The 20612-nt window shown below is 35.7% G+C and overlaps 1 protein-coding gene across 3 annotated transcripts; it reads left to right on the top strand.

The window, feature by feature from the left end:
- Positions 1–713: 713 nt before the first annotated feature.
- hyi (hydroxypyruvate isomerase) lies at positions 714–20033 on the top strand. 3 transcript variants are annotated; one of them, XM_030131344.1, is made up of 9 exons: positions 714–927; positions 1050–1318; positions 4117–4228; positions 10567–10681; positions 14965–15043; positions 15320–15369; positions 15636–15705; positions 19083–19217; positions 19295–20033. In XM_030131344.1, the coding sequence occupies exons 2-9, from the start codon at positions 1120–1122 to the stop codon at positions 19348–19350; spliced, it is 816 nt and encodes a 271-aa protein (XP_029987204.1). In that variant the 5' UTR covers positions 714–927; positions 1050–1119; the 3' UTR covers positions 19351–20033. The 3 variants fall into 3 exon arrangements, with proteins under 3 accessions (XP_029987204.1, XP_029987201.1, XP_029987202.1); XM_030131341.1 differs by having other exon boundaries at positions 1046–1318; XM_030131342.1 differs by lacking the exon at positions 714–927 and having other exon boundaries at positions 965–1318.
- The last annotated feature ends 579 nt before the right edge of the window (positions 20034–20612 follow it).

Raw genomic sequence — 20612 nt, 5'->3', positions numbered from 1 at the left:
GGTAGGTGGGGGGTGGGGGGTGGGGGTAGAAGAAGGGGAGAGAACAAGAGAGAAGAAGGTGGCGGAGACCCTCACAAGAAAGTATCAACAATACAAACAGTAACAACCATGGAGACAATTATAATGGTGACAATAACTGCAACCAGAACTGAGTAAACTGGGCAGAAGAGAGAGAAAAAAACAAAACAAACAAAACTACAAAAAACAACAACAACAACAACAAAATACATAAGACCTATGAAATGATGGATATAAGAAAAGAAAGCATGAACAAAATATCGTATACCACGTTCGCACAAATAATACCTATAACAAATAATACCAGTAACAAATCCACACAACAATGTAACAACAATGTAAACATTTTCATATAATTTTACTTTTTTATACCAAAAACACATGAAGAATATTTGGGGTTGTCATAATTTATAGGTTATTATGATAATATTTTACTGGTCTGACCCACTTGAAATCTAATTGGACTGTATGTGTCTGTATGTGGAACCTGAATTAAAAGGATTTTGAAACCATTGATTGTTAATATCTAAAGTGTAATTTTTGCAATTTCACAAATTCATCTCGTGGGCCGGATTGGACCCTTTGGAGGGCCGGATTTGGCCCCCGGGCCGCATGTTTGACACCTGTGGTATATATGAAAATTGGGAGGTCCGAAGTCTGCGCATGCGTATTCACCAAACCGGAAGCATGCTGCTGGTCATGTGACAATAACAAACTCTGGTCAGACTCAGACAGAGTAAAAGAAACTACTCTTAGGTTTATTTATTTACTGTTGTTTTTAAAGAAAATACGTACAGGTTTTATTCCCGCTTGAACGTATGTTAAAGAATGTTACTCGAACAAATTACGAAAGTGACGTCGCTTTCTTGGCACTAACGGAACTTACAGGCAAAAAGAAGAGTGTTTGGGGTACGTTTTTGTTATTTCTACCATTTTTTTTTTTTTTTTTTTTCATAAATCTGTCAATACTCACTTGTTTCCTTACACTGTAACAGAGCTGCGTCAAACCCATGCTATGTTTTGTTAGCTAGCTAGCGGGCAGTTATCGGGGTAAAGTCCAGCTCCGTCCGTCTGTCCGTCCGGAGGGTCGTTGACACCGCCATGCCTCCGCTCAGGTTCTGCGCTAACATCTCCTGGTTGTTCACGGAGCTTCCAGACTTCAGCCAGAGGATATATGCGGCTGCCTCCGCCGGGTTTCAGGCGGTCGAAGCAGCCTGGCTGTACGACTCCGACCTCCAGGAGCTCCAGAGAGCCCGGGAGGCCACCGGAGTGGAGCTGGTCCTCATCAACACCCCGCCGGGTAAATACAGCCTGTACACACCGGGACGGACCAGCAGCAGCTGTTCCTCCAAACACCACTGATATGAGGAGTATACCTGATAAAAAAAGGACTGTTCTGTAGTCATGATTTACCCATAGGTTCTCCTAAATGAGCTGCGTCTGGCTTAAGTTTAATTATGTGTGTGTGTGTGTGTGTGTGTGTGTGTGTGTGTGTGTATGTATGTGTGTTTGTGTGTGTGTGTGTGTATGTATGTATGTATGCATGTATGTGTGTGTGTGTGTGTGTGTGTGTGTGTGTGTGTATGTATGTATGTATGTATGTATGTGTGTGTGTGTGTATATATGTGTGTTTGTTGTGTGTGTGTGTATGTATGTATGCATGTATGTGTGTATATGTGTGTGTGTATGTGTGTGTATGTATGTATGTGTGTATATGTATGTATGTATGCGTGTATGTATGTGTGTGTGTGTGTGTGTGTATGTATGTATGTGTGTATGTATGTATGTGTGTGTGTGTGTGTGTGTGTGTGTATGTATGTGTGTATGCATGTATGTACGTATGTATGCATGCATGTATGTATGTATGTAGACATGTATGTATCTATGTGTGTGTGTATGCATGTATGTATGTGTGTATGTATGTGTGTATGCATGTATGTATGTGTGTATGCATGTATGTATGTATGTACACTACCAGTCAAAAGTTTGGACTCACCTGATTTCACCTGATGGAATTATGTAGTTTAAAAGAGTGTGACATAATTCAAAGCATATTTTCTATTTTAAATTCTTCAAAATAGCCACATTTTGCTTTTATTCCTGCTTTGCACATTCTTAGCATTCTCTCGATGAGCTTCATGAGGTAGTCACCTGAAATGTTTTCCATAAGTCTTGAAGGAGTTCCCAATGATGCTGAGCACTTGTTGGCCATCTGTGATCCTTCTCATACCATTTAAATGAGAAGGTGAGTCCAAATTTTTGGCTGGTAGTATATGTACACCTCAAACAAAAAGTTAAGGATATTTTTAATTATTGGGCTTTTTTTTTCAGTTGGGATTTCTTGCACAGCGCTTTTTACTTCTTTGTGTGTGAATTGAAACACATTTTTTAATAACCAGACATAGTTGTATTTACAAATGGCAAAAATGACAGAAAAGGAAAAAAAAAGGAAAAAAAAAAAAAAAAGCATCCTTAACTTTTTGTTTGTGGTGTATGTATGTATGTATGCACAGTAATAAAACTTTACAGACTGTGACATATGCATTCATTTTCAAAGCAAGTTAATCAGTTTGCACAAGAATAATAAACCATAAAATTATAAATAAATAAATAAATAAAATTATTATTATTATTAGTATTAGTAGTAGTATTTTAATTATGTTCATACAGGTGCTTGAAATCCTTGAAAATGCTTGAATTTCAATGTGTGTTTGCAAGGTCTGAAAAGTGCTTGAGTTTCAGTTTAAATGCTTGAAAGTGCTTGTAACTCTAACTCTGTGATTTATTTATTTATTTGTAATATTAACTCTACCAGGTTAGATGGCAAGCCAAAGCTACTTACAGAGAGGGGATACACTTTGAAAAATAAAACTTTATATCAAAAAAGAAAATTACCCGGTGCTCTCAGGTTGACTCCAGGTACATTTATGTCTTAATCTTTGTCTCGGTGCGAGTGTGTCTGAAGAACGCCAAGTGGCTTTCCTTTGTTTGGATAAAACTTTGTGTTCTCTTTTAATTTCTAAAGTTTTTACTATTATAAGACATAATTTTTGATGTTTATAGCATAATACAATGTACATCATTGTGATAAAAAGGGAAAAAAATAATCCTAAGTATATGTATTCCTGTAGATATGTATTTTACCCTAATGATAAGGTATCATGCTGGAAAATTTTGAAAATGACCCTTAAAAGTAGTTGAATTTGACCTTGAAAAATGTGTATGAACCCCGTGCTTCTAATCAGGTCAAACAATATTTCCTTTGGTTTTTTTTTTTGTCTTGGTATTATTTATCATGAGACCTTAAAGTCGTCATCTCCCTAATGACTGTACTCTGTCTCTTTCCAAAAACCACAATTCCCATGACACCATTTTCAGGAAGTGACATACATGTGCCTACATTGTTTAAGCAGGTCGAATCCTCATTGGCAAGTTTCATACACTAGAAATAAATAAAATACAATATATAGTAATTGAAGTATGAGCTCAAGAATTATTTCAGTGCACCTTCAATCAACTAATCAAACTTACTTATATAACATCACATCTTAACAAAAGTTATCTCATGACACTTTACATTTAAATTGCATTGAGAGGCAATCACATTGACTATCGTTTTCCCAGTCCTAAAAAACTGACTTAAATTTCCCTAAAGTGTTGATCTTTCTTGTCATACTAAATTTTCACCTTGTCAGAATATTTTACAAGAAGTTTTGTCTGGTCAAAAAAGTTCAATAACTTAAAAAATGTGCTTTTCTTTAAGAAAGTCACCTGCTTATTGTCCGTTGCCTACAGTCCTACAGTAAACTTAAATAAATAGGACATTACAATAGAAATGCATTAAACATATTGGAATATTTGATGTTTTTATTCTTTTGTTTGGCCACTATTCTAAAATTCTTCATATTCTTCTTATTTTTGAGTCCCTGAGCTTGGCCAGTTCCCAAAAGAAGTTCAATATTCTGGTAGAATGCTAAAAATACAAAGGAAAAAAAAAAAAAATCACAGAAATTACAAAGCTGAAGTGTTACTAGACACTAAGACTGATCCATAAACAGTTGAGGATAGTAATTTGTCGGTTGTGGTGGTGTGTTGCAGGAGATGTGAAGGCAGGTGATCTCGGTCTTGGAGCGGTTCCTGGAAGAGAAGCTGAGTTCAAACAGGGTCTGGATCTGGCTGTGAAGTATGCCAGAGCTTTGGAGTGTAAAAGGTGATCCTCCCACACAGTACACAAGCCCAGAGGTAAAAAACGAAGTATGACAGAATCTTCCTTGGCTTTGGAATGCACACATTTGTCTGTTAAAAGCCAAGAAAGTTTATTTGTAAAGAAATGTTCACTATCAAGCCTTTTTATAGGGTTCAGTGTAAAACAGATAATGAGGACGAGATGTAAAGGAAAACCAAGGACTTATGAAGACAAGCAATTACTGAAATGTCATAATGCAAAATAACATGGAATAAAAACACATTCAGTGTAAGTGACTAAAATAACTTTGTCATTGTCATTGGTATAAAGGATGTCTTTCGGCTTTTACGGTAAAAAATTTGAGTTGACGTTCAAAGAAATTGGTTGTTGGTTTTCATGTTCAGTTTAGACCTTGGGAACTGTACTTTTACTCACAAGTGCATCACAGAAAATTAGAACAATGTGGAAAAGCTAAATCTGGTTACAGTTAAGTTAATGCAGCATTCAGGCTGTAGTTTTGAGTTTAAGACATTATTACACTTGAGTATTCAATACTATTTTCAAAAACACTTTAAATTAATCATAAATTAGCAGTTCACATGTATGTTTTGTGTTTAACCCTTTCATGCATGAATTATGAGAACCTTAATCAGGATTTTTCTCCCCTGTTTTTATTCCTCTTTAGGCATGAAAAAAAAAAAAAAAAGCAACTGACAGCTTTTTATGAACCTATTTTCCATGGAGCTGCAAAAATGTCCACTCAAATGGATACGATGCATTTAATTTTTGAAGCAAAGAAACATGTATTTACTGATATACAGTGAAAACTATAAAATATAAACACTTTTAATGCTGCCAATCTGATGTTTTCTCATATTTAAACATACTCTAATACTAGTTCTTACTCACTTCATGGAGATAATATACAAAAAACCCATTTTGTTAAAGAAAAAAATGATAATTACAGTCTAATAACAATTGATTCACACTCAAACATGTTACTGCAGATCAGGTTTATCAAGAACAGCAAAGTTACATATGCATAAGTGTCCACTGTGTTGGCTGATATGGAACTAAAACAACAAAACCAATGAATATACAAGAGAACAGCTGGAGAAGAACTGTCCACTGTTGTGACCAGTATGCAGGAAAGGGTTAAACTCACAGCCATTGATTCTATCTCTCACTCCAATGTAAGCTTTTTCTGCCCAGATTTAATACTTATGGTGTTGTGTTCTTTACAAAGCAGCATCAGGGGGACCAGGTGTTCCACTTTATGAGTCTCATGTTCCACGTATTGAGACAGTGTCACACGTTTTGATTTTGAAGGAATAAATTTACAATATAAATCCACTGTAAATAATAAATACATAAACATATATATTTTAATAGACCGGTTCTCTGTACACATCCACCCAGTTATTCATATTTATCTGAACTATGCTGTGGCCAAATAAACCTTCTAGAGACAAGAAAATAAGTTCAGTATATAAATCATCAACTATTCTCAACCTGTTGTTGTCCTTTTCTCTTGTTAAATGTTTGTTTATTTTAAGTCTATGTTTAAGTGTGTTTGGGTTTATGTTGAAATTGTACATCATGAGCAAAGAAAAACCAAAGCCAAATTCCTTGTATGTGTTCGCATACTTGGCCAATAAAGCTGATACTGATTCTGAATACTTGACATTTCAGAAAATCAGAGAACACAGGGAAAGCTTTTGCAATGTCACTGTGAGATACAGAGTTTGATACAACACTGGGATTAAGACTGAAACAATAACTAATAGTTGTCCAGCTCCCCTTTTTTGTCAGTTTTGTTTAAATGAAAATGCATATACATTTAAATAAATGGGAGGGTCAGTTGTCACATAAGCCTGTAAGAGCTGTTTAAGCTTCCTTTTCTTCTGCTGTATTTTCTTAACATGTTATTTGGTAAAGTTGGATTGATTGACTGATGTATTTATTTCGAATATGAATGTCAAAAAAGAAGAAAAATAAATAAAAGATTTAAACATAAGACATACAATACATATTTGAAAAGGAGTGAGAAGTATAACTTATAAACTCCCACCCCTTCTCCTTAAATAATTAATAACAATAATAAGCTTCCTAGTCTAAACATATCTATACTCTAATGCCTGATACTTACTGTTACATAATTTTGTTTCTGGCTTCATATTATTACAAACAAATATAATTTACATAAATACATAATATAGTAACACATATGTATTTAGATACATATAAGTACGCATACAGGGTGGGGAAGCAAAATTTACTTTTAGTTGTTTTTTCTCAGCAGGCACTACGTCAATTGTTTTGAAATCAAACATATATTGATGTCATAATCATACCTAACACTATTATCCATACCTTTTCAGAAACTTTTGCCCATATGAGTAATCAGGAAAGCAAACGTCGAAGAGTGTGTGATTTGCTGAATGCACTCGTCACACCAAAGGAGATTTCAAAAATAGTTGGAGTGTCCATAAAGACTGTTTATAATGGAAAGAAGAGAATGACTATGAGCAAAACTATTACGACAAAGTCTGGAAGATACTATTAAAGAAGAATGGGAGAAGTTGTCACCCGAATATTTGAGGAACACTTGCGCAAGTTTCAGGAAGCGTGTGAAGGCAGTTATTGAGAAAGAAGGAGGACACAGAATAAAAACATTTTCTATTATGTACATTTTCTTGTGGCAAATAAATTCTCATGACTTTCAATAAACTACAGTCTACAGTTTGTCCAGAACTCTGCTGCCAGGCTTCTGACCCGCACAAACAGGAGAACCCACATCACTCCCATCCTTAAATCTCTCCACTGGCTCCCTGTTCTATATCGTCTTCATTTCAAAATTCTTGTGCTAACTTTCCGGGCCCTACATGGCCAGGCCCCTGCATACATTGCTTCCCTGATCCAGCCCTACAGCTCGACTCGTAGCTTGAGGTCTTCAGGACAGCACCTGCTGATGGTTCCACGGACCTGTTTTAGCACACGCGGTGACAGGTCTTTTAAAGCTGTGGCACCACGTCTATGGAATGACCTGCCTCTACACCTACGGTCCATGGACTCTGTAGAGAGCTTTAAAAAACACCTCAAAACCCTCCTGTTCAAAAAGGCTTTTTAGTCTCCCACCTGACCCAGGGCCACCACAAACTGATTACACTCTATGTATTCATCATAAAGTACTCCATGTGCCCCCCCCCCCCAGTCTCTCTATATCTCTATCGCTCTCTCTTTTCTCCTCCTTTACTCTCTCTCTTTAACCCCAACTGGTCAAGGCAGACAGCCATCCTTCAGGAGTCTGGGTCTGCTCAAGGTTTCTGCCCATTAAAGGGAAGTTTTTCCTCGCCACTGTCACCAATCACAAGTGTTTGCTCCTGAAGGATTCTGTTGGGTCTCTGTAAACTTGATTTGATTCTGATTTGAATTGATAAAGCACTTTGTGACTCTGTCTGTGAAAAGTGCTCTATAAATAAAATTTACTTACTTACTTACTTACTTAAACTAATTGGTCATACACTGTCTTTCAATCCTTGTCTCAAAATATTGTAAATTTTGCTTCCCCACCCTGTGTGTGTGTGTGTGTATATATATATATATATATATATATATATATATATATATACACACACATACCACATTCTTGTACATCTTTATAACACCCAGTGATACCCAACACCTTCCTCATCCCTGTACCTCTTAAAAATTGTTGTCTTGGATTTAGATACCGAATACACAAACCCTGTCCCTCAACAAACGTAACACACCCACATTAGTCCACGCCAACACACTCTTTGCATATGAACAGTACTGTGCAAAAGTCCTAGACCAATATTAGGTTTGTCAGTTTAGTTAAGTTCTAATGATCACACATACTGTATATGCATTTCTCAGTTTCTGTATTAAGGTTCAGTTTGGATATATGTGAAGTCTGTACAACAGTAAAAACAGAAGTTTCAGGGAAAAAACAGCTTCTGTAAATCAAAGAAGTAGTATTTAGTGTGGCCTCCATTTGCACTTAACATGTCTTTAACCTTTTGTTCAGACAATATGAGATTTATTGCATTAATTTTCTGATATTTTATATCAGGTTTCATTCAACACGCCAGATGTTTTTAACTGTTTGAGCTGCTTCTTGTCATGGGGTCAGAGGTCACACTAAATACTGAATTTAACACACATTTTGTTCGGTTTATTGTGTGGCTTTTAAGACTGTGCACATATTTCCTGTATTTTCTTGTATCTGAAGAAAAGAGAATACAAAATAAGTATGTATGCTCATTTCAACCCTGCAAAAACAACAAACCTAGAGGTGGCCTAACACTTTTCCATAATACTGTATACTTTTAAGATATTGTCATTTAATCACCACATGCATATCTTTGTATAATTTTCCTAAGATTAAAGAAATGTAAATGACATTTTATTTTTCACTGTTGAAAAATATAGAATTATAATCCCTGGATCGTAATACATGTCATATTGTATTTTACCAATTCACAAGATTACAACGTGTTTGTAATGTCAGTAATGTTACACATGACTCATACATGTTGAATATTTTGTGTCTGAAAAGTGTAACACAAACTGGTTTTTTTTTGTAGGATTATTTTTTTAGCCAATAACAAACAGTTCATAGTAAGTTTAGAAGGAAAGTTCTAGATGGTTCACACTGAGAAACATGGATGTTGCAACACAGAGATGACTGGAGGAACAAACCGTGACAGAAAGAGGAACAGCAGTAAGCCCGGAGAAAATCATAAAAAGAGCCAGTTTGACAAATTTCAAGATGCACTTGTCGACTGCTGAAGGCACATGGAATTGGAGGTGCAACTGTGGTCTTTTTAGTCAAGACTGCAACAAATTTCAGCTTGAATGTGTTTTTTGCAGCAGCACACAGCAACTCTGTAGCCAGAAAACCCACCGTCCACGTCCTGCTGAAGACCAGATAGCAGAGAGACGCAGAGAGACATGAACATAAAGGAGTGGTGGGGCGGTCGGGGACTTGAGCGGCTCACAGTGTCCTCAGTTTGACTCCTCTTATGGCATGATGTTCCCCATGTTCCTGCTCTTTTACTGTCATCCCTGTGTCGTTGACTTCCAAAAGTACAGAAGAACAAGAGGCAAATGCTTTATCTTACAAGGAAGAAAAAAGATAAAAGAGTTGGATGTCTTTTAGGAAGGCGCAAAGATAACGACAGTAAAATGGGGGAACGCTCCATGTCTGATCGATTTTTTAAAGGTGATCTGCACATGTGCTAAAATGGGCCAAAGTGTTTTAAAGGTTCATTGTGCTTTATGAGAATTCGATTTCCGGAAATGGAATGTCATTCAAAGTTATTGAAGAATTCTTTATCTAAGAAAGAAATGTCCTTTTCCACACAGTCTGCTATGTTGCATCGCCATCTTTCTACAGGAGCCTGGAACAGACAAAACGCTATCATTATTTTTATATTTATTTTATTTTTACCCCATCCCCCCAAAGGTGAGGCATGGGGTATTGTTTTTGGTTCAGTTTGTTTCTTTGTTTGTTTATTAACACTCTAGCAGCCAAACTACTGGTTGAATTCATACCAAATTTGGTTTATAGATTGCAAGTGACTCAGAATAGATTTATTTATTTATTTGTTTAGTTACAGGAAAGTGTGTATTGGCATTAGTTACAAAGACCAAAATGCATGCACCAGATTTAACAGAGAAGCTAATTTCCATCATTTCCATAGATGTCATTACAGCTTGGGAAAAGTAGGTCAAAGTTAAAATGTTTTCTGAATTTTTTTACATCTTTTTTTTTTCCCATTTACTTATAATAGGCAAGATTTCAAACGTCTATAAAAACATCACTTTTGTTTCAATTTACTTCAAATTTGCTACAAAAATAGAGGCAATTGATATGCTGACATCAGCACATGCATAGACATGCTGACATCAGCTGGATTGATGCTAAAATAAGCTATAATACTAGTGAGGGGTGGGGCTTGTGCCTGGCACCACGTGGTTTTTGTTTTTTTTATTTAATTTTTTTGTGGGATAGGGGTATTCAGGTGGTTACAGTCTGCAGCTTCGTCTCTAGACGCCACTAAATGTTACATACTGGGCTTTAAAAAAGTGGTACCATGTGCTTGTGAAAATGTTCTTTACTTTGTATCATTTTGCACTCAAGAAAAACATGAGCCAAACATAACAAACTGAAGAGGAACAGAGTGTAAGTAGGACGACCATGGTCACCTAGCTTTATCAAAATTAAAAAGAGACATCTTGACAGATGGGAGTGAAGTATGATGTGATGAGTCTAAGCCCTGTTGATGGTAACAGTGGTGCTACACTGGGTCATGTTTCCCATGTTTTATGTTCAGGATCCACCTGATGGCTGGAAGGATTCCTGTCGGATCAAACAGAGCAGCAGTTGGCAAGGAGATGGAGGCCATTTTTGTGCAGAACCTAAACTATGCAGCCGACCTTCTGTCTAAGGTACGAAACCTCTTATTTCCAAGCACAGACTGTATATGAACTAGGGCTGGGCGATATAGAAAAAAAATCATATCACGAATTTTTTCATATCAGACAATATCAATATGTATCACGATATAAATCAAAACGCTATTTTTGTCAAGTTTAAATTTTCCATCACTCATATGTTAGTTCTGAAGACGTCAGAAGGTTATTTTTGATTTAAATATGATTTATTTTCTGTCAGAGGTTGAACATGACAGATGTGCTGAAGAACATTATACAGCTGTTACAGATAAATAAAACAGTTACATATATTTTAAATTAAACTAAATGTCTGACCAGCAGGCAAAAGCTTTCAAGTTTTAAAAGAGAACACAAACAAAACAGACCATTTTCTTGAAACAATGCCAGGGGTATATACATGGGGGTGTGTTCCGTAACTGGTGTAAACCGGAAATGAAACTTAACATGCTTTAAACATCTGACTACCAGCTTCTATGCCGCACCCTACCTTTCAGTAACCTGGTCGCCCGAGTTCTCAGTCACATTTCCTCTTGAAGGCACACTCATTACCTCCCGCTGCAGCCCAAACATTAGTGTGTGTGCTGTGGCTGCTCTTACACCTGTGCTGTGTGCGTCAACCTAACTTGACATGGCTCTGGTGTGATTGGTTCGGTGCAGCGCTACTCAATTATGATTGTCTGTTCTTATGTCTGTCAAAACATGGGCCAGTGAATTCTATCGAAATTGTATTGAGGATGTCTCATATGTCTATAGAGAAAAAGTTATTTCATGATATATTGTTATTATTTTATCGCCCAGGCCTAATATAAGCACGCACAACATGACGCTGTTTTCTGGCATTGAGTAAAAATGAAGCCACATTGCTGTAGCTGTCTGAAAAAGTCTACATTAACATACTGTGATCACAACAGAAAACTGAATATTGGATGTGTAGTTGGAGTTTTTAGTTTGGCTGATGACCAATACTGCAGCCAGAGGGAAAATATTTCAGCTTCGCCTTTGGGGAGCTATCACTGTGTCTGTTCATCAGAATCAGTCACATTTTTTTCTTTCTAAGACTGAAACTTGAAGAAAATTCATTTTTAAATATAAAACCACATTATTAATAAAAGGAAGTATATTTATGACTCAAATGGTATTTACTCTACTGATGTTTCATATCATATTTTGAGTGTTAAACACAGATTGCGTCCTGTGAACTGCAAATTTGCAATAAAACCAGCAAAGTCAGCACTGTCCATCACATTGTGAGGCATTTTTCTTATCGCACTGAAAGAAACAATTACACAATCTAATGATATTTGAGTTTTACAAACCTGAAGAGTGGCTAAGAGGGAAATAATGCTTTATATGCACTAATATGTATGTGAATTAACAACAAAAATGTGCTCCAGGTTCACAGATGAATTTTATTCCTGTGAATATGAAAAAAAAACAAGTGGTGTCAGGCACAACAAACCCCGCCCCTCGCATATATTGTATCTCATTTTGGCATCGATCCAGCTGATGTCATCATGTGTGCTTTTGTGTGTACATTTGTGTGCTGATGTCAGCATATCAATTGCCTCTATATATGTGCCAAGTTTAAAGTAAACTGAAAGAAAATTGATGTTTTTATAGACATTTGAAATTTTACCCGTTATAAGTAAATAGGAGAAAAAAAAGAATTAAAAAATGCATACTTTTTTTTTTAACTTTGACCTACTTTTCCCAAAATGTAATGACATCTATTCTGGGTCAATGGCAGTCTATAAACCAAATTTGGTATGAATTCAACCAATAGATTTGCTGCTACAAACATGTGAAATTTCACACTTTATGAGTAAGTAGGGGGAAAAAAAGATTTAAAAAATTCATACAATTTTTTTTATTTTAACCTACTTTTCCCAAAATGTAATCACATCTATTCTGGGTCACTGGCAATCTATAAACTAAATTTGGTATGAATTCAACCAAAGGTTTTACTGCCAGAGTGTTAACAAAGAAAGAAACTGAATCAAAAACAATACCCCCTGGCCTCCCCTTCGGGGGGGGGGGGGGGGTAATAAGTAATTATTGTGGTGCTTATTATCAGTATTTCTACTCTGCTTCACATTCAGCCACTTACTGTCATATTTCCAGGTAGAAACCACATTAGTGTGTGAAGTGACCATTATGGAGTAGTGCTTTGACCTGTGTTGCTATCAGCTGATTGTACATAATGTTTAACACTGGAATCACATAAGTAAGTCATAATGTGTTCAGTTCCAGAAAATAGACTCTGCACAGTCTGTATTTCACCACAGTAGAAAGCATGGCAGAGTGAGAAAGAAAGAACATAATGAATCAAATGTAGTAGTCCTGTTACTCTCAGGAGCTTTGATTTCAGTTCCAGTGACTTTAAATGAAAGTAACAGCTCATTTTACAGTGTCTTTTTTTTTTGTTTTACTTGAAATGAGACAACTGATATAAGTGTCACTTTTTTTTTTTTTTTAATAAGTATATGGAGTCGCGGTGTAGGTGTAAGATTCTGGTTTCCATTTTGAGATCATTATGATGAAAGATGAAATAATAACTGTGATAGAATCCAATCTCAAGGCGTAAGCTACCTTTACACTAAGTTTTTGAGTCCTTAAATTCTTAAAAAACATTTCCCAGGTTGTCTTTATCCTGCTGTACCTGAAGCGCCACAGCCCCACCGTAATACATCATGGCATTGTTTTGCATTTGGGATTTTTAGTCTGAATTCAACACTGAACTTGTGTTAATACAATACTGGAAACACGAGGGAACTGACATCGGTGCAAAAAAAAACCCCCCAAAAAAACAAAACACACTTACACTACCAACACCTCCAAGGCTCATTCTTTTACATATTATAAACATAGCACACAAAGACAAATATGGAAACTGCTGCTATATTTATTGAGTCAACAGTTCCAGCATGTAAATAGAAGAGTGAAGATCCAAACAACATGAGAGGAAGTACAAGAGTAAAATAAATATGTCTGTACATAGAGATTGTATTTACAGAAGAGTATGATGTCAGAGTTGGGGTAACCTTTGACCCATAGGAAGTAAAATGTCATCACTTTAGGATAGGTCTTTCTGTAATTGGAACAGCTCTGTACTTGTGAACTTTCTTCTTTGTTTCTGTTGTATTTTCACCATCAGGTCCCTAACGTATTCCCATAATCCACCACAATATGTCACTGGATTTGAAAACTATTTACATGTCGTTACCCCACCCCCCGAAGGAGAGGCAAGGGGCATTGTTTTTGGTTCGGTTTTTCTTTGTTTGTTAACACTCTAGCAGAAAAACTGTCAGTTGAATTCATACCAAATTGGGTTTATAGATTGCCAGTGACCTAGAATAGATCTGATTACATTTTGGGAACAGTAGGTCAAAGTTTACATTTTTTATGAATTTTTTTTAATCTTTTTTTTTTTTCCTATTTACTTATAATGAGCGAAATTTCAAATGTTTATAAAAACATCAATTTTGTTTCAATTTACTTCCAACTTGCTGTCAAGTCTACACAAGTCAGCAACCGGTGCATCCTTGGTTTAAGCTAGCAGACAAGAACAACAACAACTTAAATGGAAATGTACTTGGGCTGCGACTCATGATGTTTCAGGAGATCGCAAGAACGCGTGCTGAGAAATGGCCTTTGTCTTCTACAGATCATTTCGTAAATAGAAATATGAATTCTCGAGTTATGATCAAATATATTTTTATCCAGAGGCAGTGAGGATGATGAACTCCTGCTGAACTTTGAGCCCAGAATGCACTTTTAAATTGGCACTTTACTGCTGTGCACTTTCTAAATAATACTTTCTTTTTAGTTATTTATCAGTAATTTTTAGGGGGGGTGTTATCGTTATTGTTATTGCTATCTTTTTTATGTCAGTATTTTATTATTTTTATTATTTCATCAGTAACTTATACTATTTTTACTAAATGCTGCTGACAGTCTGCTGCTGAGTACAATATTTCATTTCTGTGTATTTTTATATGCTGAAATGACAAATAAACTTGAATCTGAATCTGAATCTGAAATATATGTTGAGTGAATTCACAGCAACCTTGACTTTTGCCACTAAAATCTATTCAGGTCACCCGTGTCCAAAAATCCTGCAAAATTCTGTCACATCTTTGCTGAAATGTGACATTTTTAGATGTGACAGAGACAGGAATTAAACATGGGCACATCCAGAAACAGGTCCAACCGAAGAGGAGGTGTTTCTGTGTCTATTCTGACTGATGCTTTTAATGACAGTCTTGTGTTTCTTCCAGGAGGGAATCACTGGTCTGATTGAGCCAATCAACACCAGAATCACCGACCCCAGATATTTCCTGGACTCTCCTCATCATGGTAAGACTGAGCTACAAACGTCACATTGAACGGCTCAATGCTGACGTTGTTCAATGATTCTTCAAATAGTGTCAGTGTTGACACTTACGCTGAGCAAATCAGGCAAAAAAACACAATGAAATATAAATAAAATGTATGTAACACAGTTAAGACCAGTCAATGAACACCATTACTAATTATGCTGAAGAAGGTTTTAAAACGAGACTGAATTCAATGTTGATCTACCTGTGTGATGCATCATATGTAACGGTGTGTGTTTTGTTTTTTTGTCTGTAGCTGCTGCGATTCTGGAGAGAGTCGGGAAGCCCAATATCAAGCTGCAGATGGTGGGTGTTGTGGAGAAAGTCTTTTTTTTTTTTTTAAACAAAATTTCAATTCTGGAGTGTCTTTCAGCCTTAATATATGCAGCACTCGGCAGCAGAAGTGATTATTTGATTATTCGTGCACATCCTCAATCATTACTTTGAGTAAGTTATTATTGTTAAAAAATTCTGATTCTGGAGAAGGTTATGGAAGCTGAATGTCAGAGTGGAGATGGCGGGTGTTGTGGACAGGATGAAGCTGTTGAATTAACAAATGTCTCGTGTTTCAGGATGTGTTTCACTGGCAAATAATGGACGGAAACCTGACGCAAAACATGACCAAGTATTTGCCCCTGATTGGTGAGTACTGATAAACCAACTGTTATTGGGAGGCAAGGGATATTTTTTTTGGTTCGGTTTGTTTGCTTGTTTGTTTCTTAACACTCTAGTAGGAAAACTATTGGTTGAATTCATACTAAACTGGGTTTATAGATTGCCAATGACCCAGAACAGATCTGATTACATTTTGGGAAAAGTAGGTCAAAGTTCAAATTTTTTTGAATTTTTAGAAATCTTTTTTTTTCCTTCATTTACTTATAATGGGTGAAATTTCAAATGTCTGTAGCAGCAAAACTATTGGTTGAATTCATACCAAATTGGGTTTCTAGATTGCCAGTGACCCAGAATAGATGTCAATACATTTTGGGAAAAGTTGGTCAAAGTTAGAATTTTTTATGAATTTTTTTACATCTCTTTATTTTCTCCTATTTACATATAATGGGCGAAATTTCACATGTCTATAAAAACATCCATTTTGTTTCAGTTTACTTCAGATTTGGCACACATATAGAGGCAATTGATATGCTGACATCGGCACATGCATAGACATGATGACATCAGCTGGATCAATGCCAAAATAAGACACAATATGTGCGAGGGGCGGGGTTTGTTGTTCCTGACACCACTTATTAGAGACTGGGTTTGTAGTGGATGGTAACAGAATGGTTTAGTTTAGGACTTCAATGCCACACTTACACTGCAGGTATCAGTCTGACTAGTTGTCATAGCGACACATTGTAAACTATAGTGACATCATTAGCTGTAGAGGAGGAAACTTAAACATATTAGTTTGGTAATTAAATAGTCAAATATAAGATTTTATCAGGTGAGAATGTGGTTGTTTAGACTCAAAATTTGTTGCTGATGTTTCAAAATAATTTTATGTTACGTTAAGTATTGCTTCAGCCTTGGCAAAGGGCTCACATTAGTGGGAAAGTGGCATTAAATACAGAAAAAACAGGAAATTAAATTAAATGTCCTGTGTGTCGCTAATATGGAAGTCCATTTCTCTCACGCTGATCGAAATAAAAGCTCCTCTAAACCACAATAATGACAGACAAATTCATTTTGAGGTATTAATTATGAGTAGTAAGTTTGTCAGTTTTTTGAGGTACTAAATAATTACTATGGATTGGCGCTATATTTACCTTAAGTCAAATGATTCAAACAGTTTAGGTCACGGGTGTCAAACTCATTTTAGTTCAGGGGCCACATTCAGCCCAATATAATCTGAAGTGCGTCGGACCAGTAAAATAACAACAGTGAAAAAAGTTAAATTACATTATGATAATGTTTACATCTACAACGTTTAAAATCTGAATGACATGAACAACCTGAAATTTCTTAAGAAAAACAAGTGCAATTTTAACAGTATTCTGCCTCAGTTTATCATTTACACTTGTACATTACAACTTACAATACAATTACAAGTACACAAAATATTTAGTAACAGGCAGAATATTGGTAAAATTGCATGTACTTGTTATTCATATTTTTTGTAAGACAGTTTAATATAAAAATTTTCATGTAATTTTACTTTTTTACACTAAAACAAAGATAAAATCTGCAGTTTTCATTATTTGTAGGTTATTATGATAGTATTATACTGGTCTGACCCATTTGAGATCAACTGTTCTGTATGTGGAACCTGAATTAAAATGATTTTTACACCATTGATTGTTAATATCTTCAGTGTAATTCATCCTATGGGCCAGATTGGACCCTTTGGTGGGCCCAATTTGGCCCCCGGGCCTTATATTTGACACCTGTGGTTTAGGTCAATGAGTTGTCACGTCAAATTAACATGTATCCTCTAAGCCACAGGTGTCAAACATGCGGCCCGGGGGCCAAATCTGGCCCGCCAGAGGTTCCATTCCGGCCCGCGGGATGAAAGTGCAAAAATCAACCTGAACAGTCAAGGTGGTCAAAATAATTTTGGTTCAGGTTCCACATACAGACCAATGTGATCTCAATTAAAAATAACAACACACTAACCCATAATTAATGACAACTACAAATTTTCTTTGTGAAAAATTATGTGGAAAAAATTTTAAGTGAAAAAAATAACATAACAGTGTGAAAATATTTGCATTTACAAAACTATTCTTTCACAATAAAATACAAATAAATACATAAATAAAAACAAAGATGAACAACCTGAAATGTGCAGTTTTAACAATATTCTGCCTGTTACTAAATGTTTTGTGCATTTATGGATCCACTGTGATGTGTAGTTGTGTTAATAATAAAAGATGTAATATTGTAAAAATTGTTCAAATTTTAGTTCCAAACTCCAAAATTTTAACAATATTCTGCTTGTTACCAAATGTTTATGTAACACTGTGTGTAAATGTACATGTATAAATAATAAGTTGAGGCATAATATTGTTAAAATTGCACAAATTTTTCAAATGAAATGTCTGTTTTTTCAGGTTATTCACATCCTTTCTATAAAATGTAAATATTTTCATAATTTAATTGTTTTTTTTTGTACTAAAAGAAAAATAAAAACTTGGATTTTTCATTATTTATAGGTAATTAAGTCATTATTTTACTGGTCTGGCCCGCTTGAGATCAAATTGGGCTAAATATGGCCCCTGAACCAAAATGAGTTTGACACCCCTGCTCTAAGCAAACCCAACTAATAATATTTTTTTAAAATACAGAGTGGTTACATTAAGCATACACTGTTTTAACCCTTAAAGCACCAACGTTGCAATATTGCGACAAACAACATAACTGAATGAAACAGACAGCTTTTTGAAATCTTGATACCAAAATTGAATATAAAAAAAAAAACCAAAACTCTGGTGTCTAAATGGTTAATACACTGGTCTACAAGGAAAATGCTTCCAGAATAAAAGTAATGAAATTTTACCACATGAGAGTCACTGGTAAAGAAAAATCAAGTCAAAAATGCTGGTTGGCTGAACTTTCCAAGATACAGCCTTGGGTCAAAATGTGAAACTCAAGAATTAACGAGAGAATGGGTTTGACTCAAAAGGAATATTTGTCTCAGAGCTACAAGATCTACTTCAAAACACTGTCTGCACATTAGAATACATTCACTTTACAGGTTCTATTTAGTGGAAGATTTATAAAACTATTATAAAAATGTACATAAACCAATATATATGCGTAATAACACTTTATCATATACCTTGAAAACATTAGCAAACCAGCACTTTTGTCATTTATTTTCCAATTAATCTTATTAAAATACGTAACATTTAGCACATTTAATGTCTGAAGCAAATCTATCTATGACTGAAACTATGATGGTGATGATGACGATGATGATGAAGCCCAGTATTGTTAACTAAAGACTGTGACTCACAGTGCGGACATAAAGGACACTGTGCAGTAGAGTTACGATGATGCGTCCTCTCCCTCCTCAGGTCACGTCCAGATCGCTCAGGTTCCAGGTAGGAATGAACCCGACAGCGCCGGAGAACTCAACTACCGCTACCTGTTCAACACGCTGGAGAAGCACGGGTACCAGGGATACATCGGCTGCGAGTACAAGCCACTGGGTGAGCGCTCTAATATTTACTACCATTAATAGAAGACCCGTCTGGAAATGTCCCCTCATTATCCTTGTGTGGTTTAGGATCCACCAGTGAGGGTCTGGGCTGGATCAAACACTACTGGACCCACAGGGAGTGAGGAGCAGCAGGGATCTGCATCAGTGTTATGGACATTTCAGTGACAGGGTTTGAATGAAGGACGCAATTTCTCCTTTTGTACTATCCCTGGATGATGGACCTTTGATATAAGTAGATAAAAAAAAAAAAAAAATGAATAGAAGCCAAATGTGTTGTGTATTCAGTTTAATTTTGGGGGGTTTCACACAGTTTCAGTCTGTACGTGCCTTAAAGTTTGTCACATGACCATAAACTCATGACGTCAAGGTTCAGAACCAGATCTTGTAGTTCCTCAGGACAAGAGTCATGATTTAAAGGGTTGTCAAGGTTACTGTTGCCCATAAAGTTGGAATAATTTTCTTCTTAGACACATTCCTCTTTTTTATTCCTATTTCTACACCTTTAATCAGGTGTATCGATCACATACTGAGTCCCAGTTACACTTTATCTGTCAAGAATAAATCGCATTGACGCAATCATTTCATAAGAAGAGAGATAAATATTTAATTCCAACTTTAACTCCGCCTGTTTTATAAAGAATAAAGTGCATTTTAAAAACCCTGTGATTTTGATATATCAGTAAAACAGCAGTTTGATTTGTTGGTTTAACAACATTATAGTGTTTCTACAGTCATCTTCAACAAACCTGTCATCACACGTCTGTGTTTGTCTTTAGTCAGAAAATAAAACAATGTTGATCTGTGACGTGATTAATGTCCTGTAGGAGAAAAGAGCTACGGTTAACGCTTACATTCAGATCACTCTAATAAGTGTTAGTTATCCCGTCCCCCGAAGGAGAGGCAAGGGGTACTGTTTTTGGTTCTGTTTGTTTGTTAACACAAACACCACACTGGGTTTATAGATTGCCAGTTTCCCAGAATAGATCTGATTACATTTTGAGAACAGTAGGTCAAAGTTTACATTTTTTATGAATTTTTAAAATCTTTGTGTTTTGCCCATTTATTTTTAATGGATGATATTTCAAATGTCTGTAGCAGCAAAAGTATTGGTTGAATTCATACCAAATTTGGTTTATAGATTGTCAGTGACCTGATATAGATGTGCTTACATTTAGGGAAAAGTAGGTCAAAGTTCAAATTTTTCATGAATTTTTAAAATCTTATTTCTTTCATTTACTTACAAAGGGCAAAATTTCAAATGTTTATAAAAACCTAAATTTTGTTTCAATTTACCTCAAACTTGCCACATACAGGGTGGGGAAGCAAAATTTACAATATTTTGAGGCAGGGATTGAAAGACAGTGTATGACCAATTAGTTTATTG

Source organism: Sphaeramia orbicularis, chromosome 4 (genome assembly GCF_902148855.1).
Source record: "Sphaeramia orbicularis chromosome 4, fSphaOr1.1, whole genome shotgun sequence".
NCBI lineage: Eukaryota > Metazoa > Chordata > Actinopteri > Kurtiformes > Apogonidae > Sphaeramia > Sphaeramia orbicularis.
The sequence above is the reverse complement of the archived record's forward strand: the minus strand, read 5'-3'. Positions and strand labels throughout refer to the sequence as shown.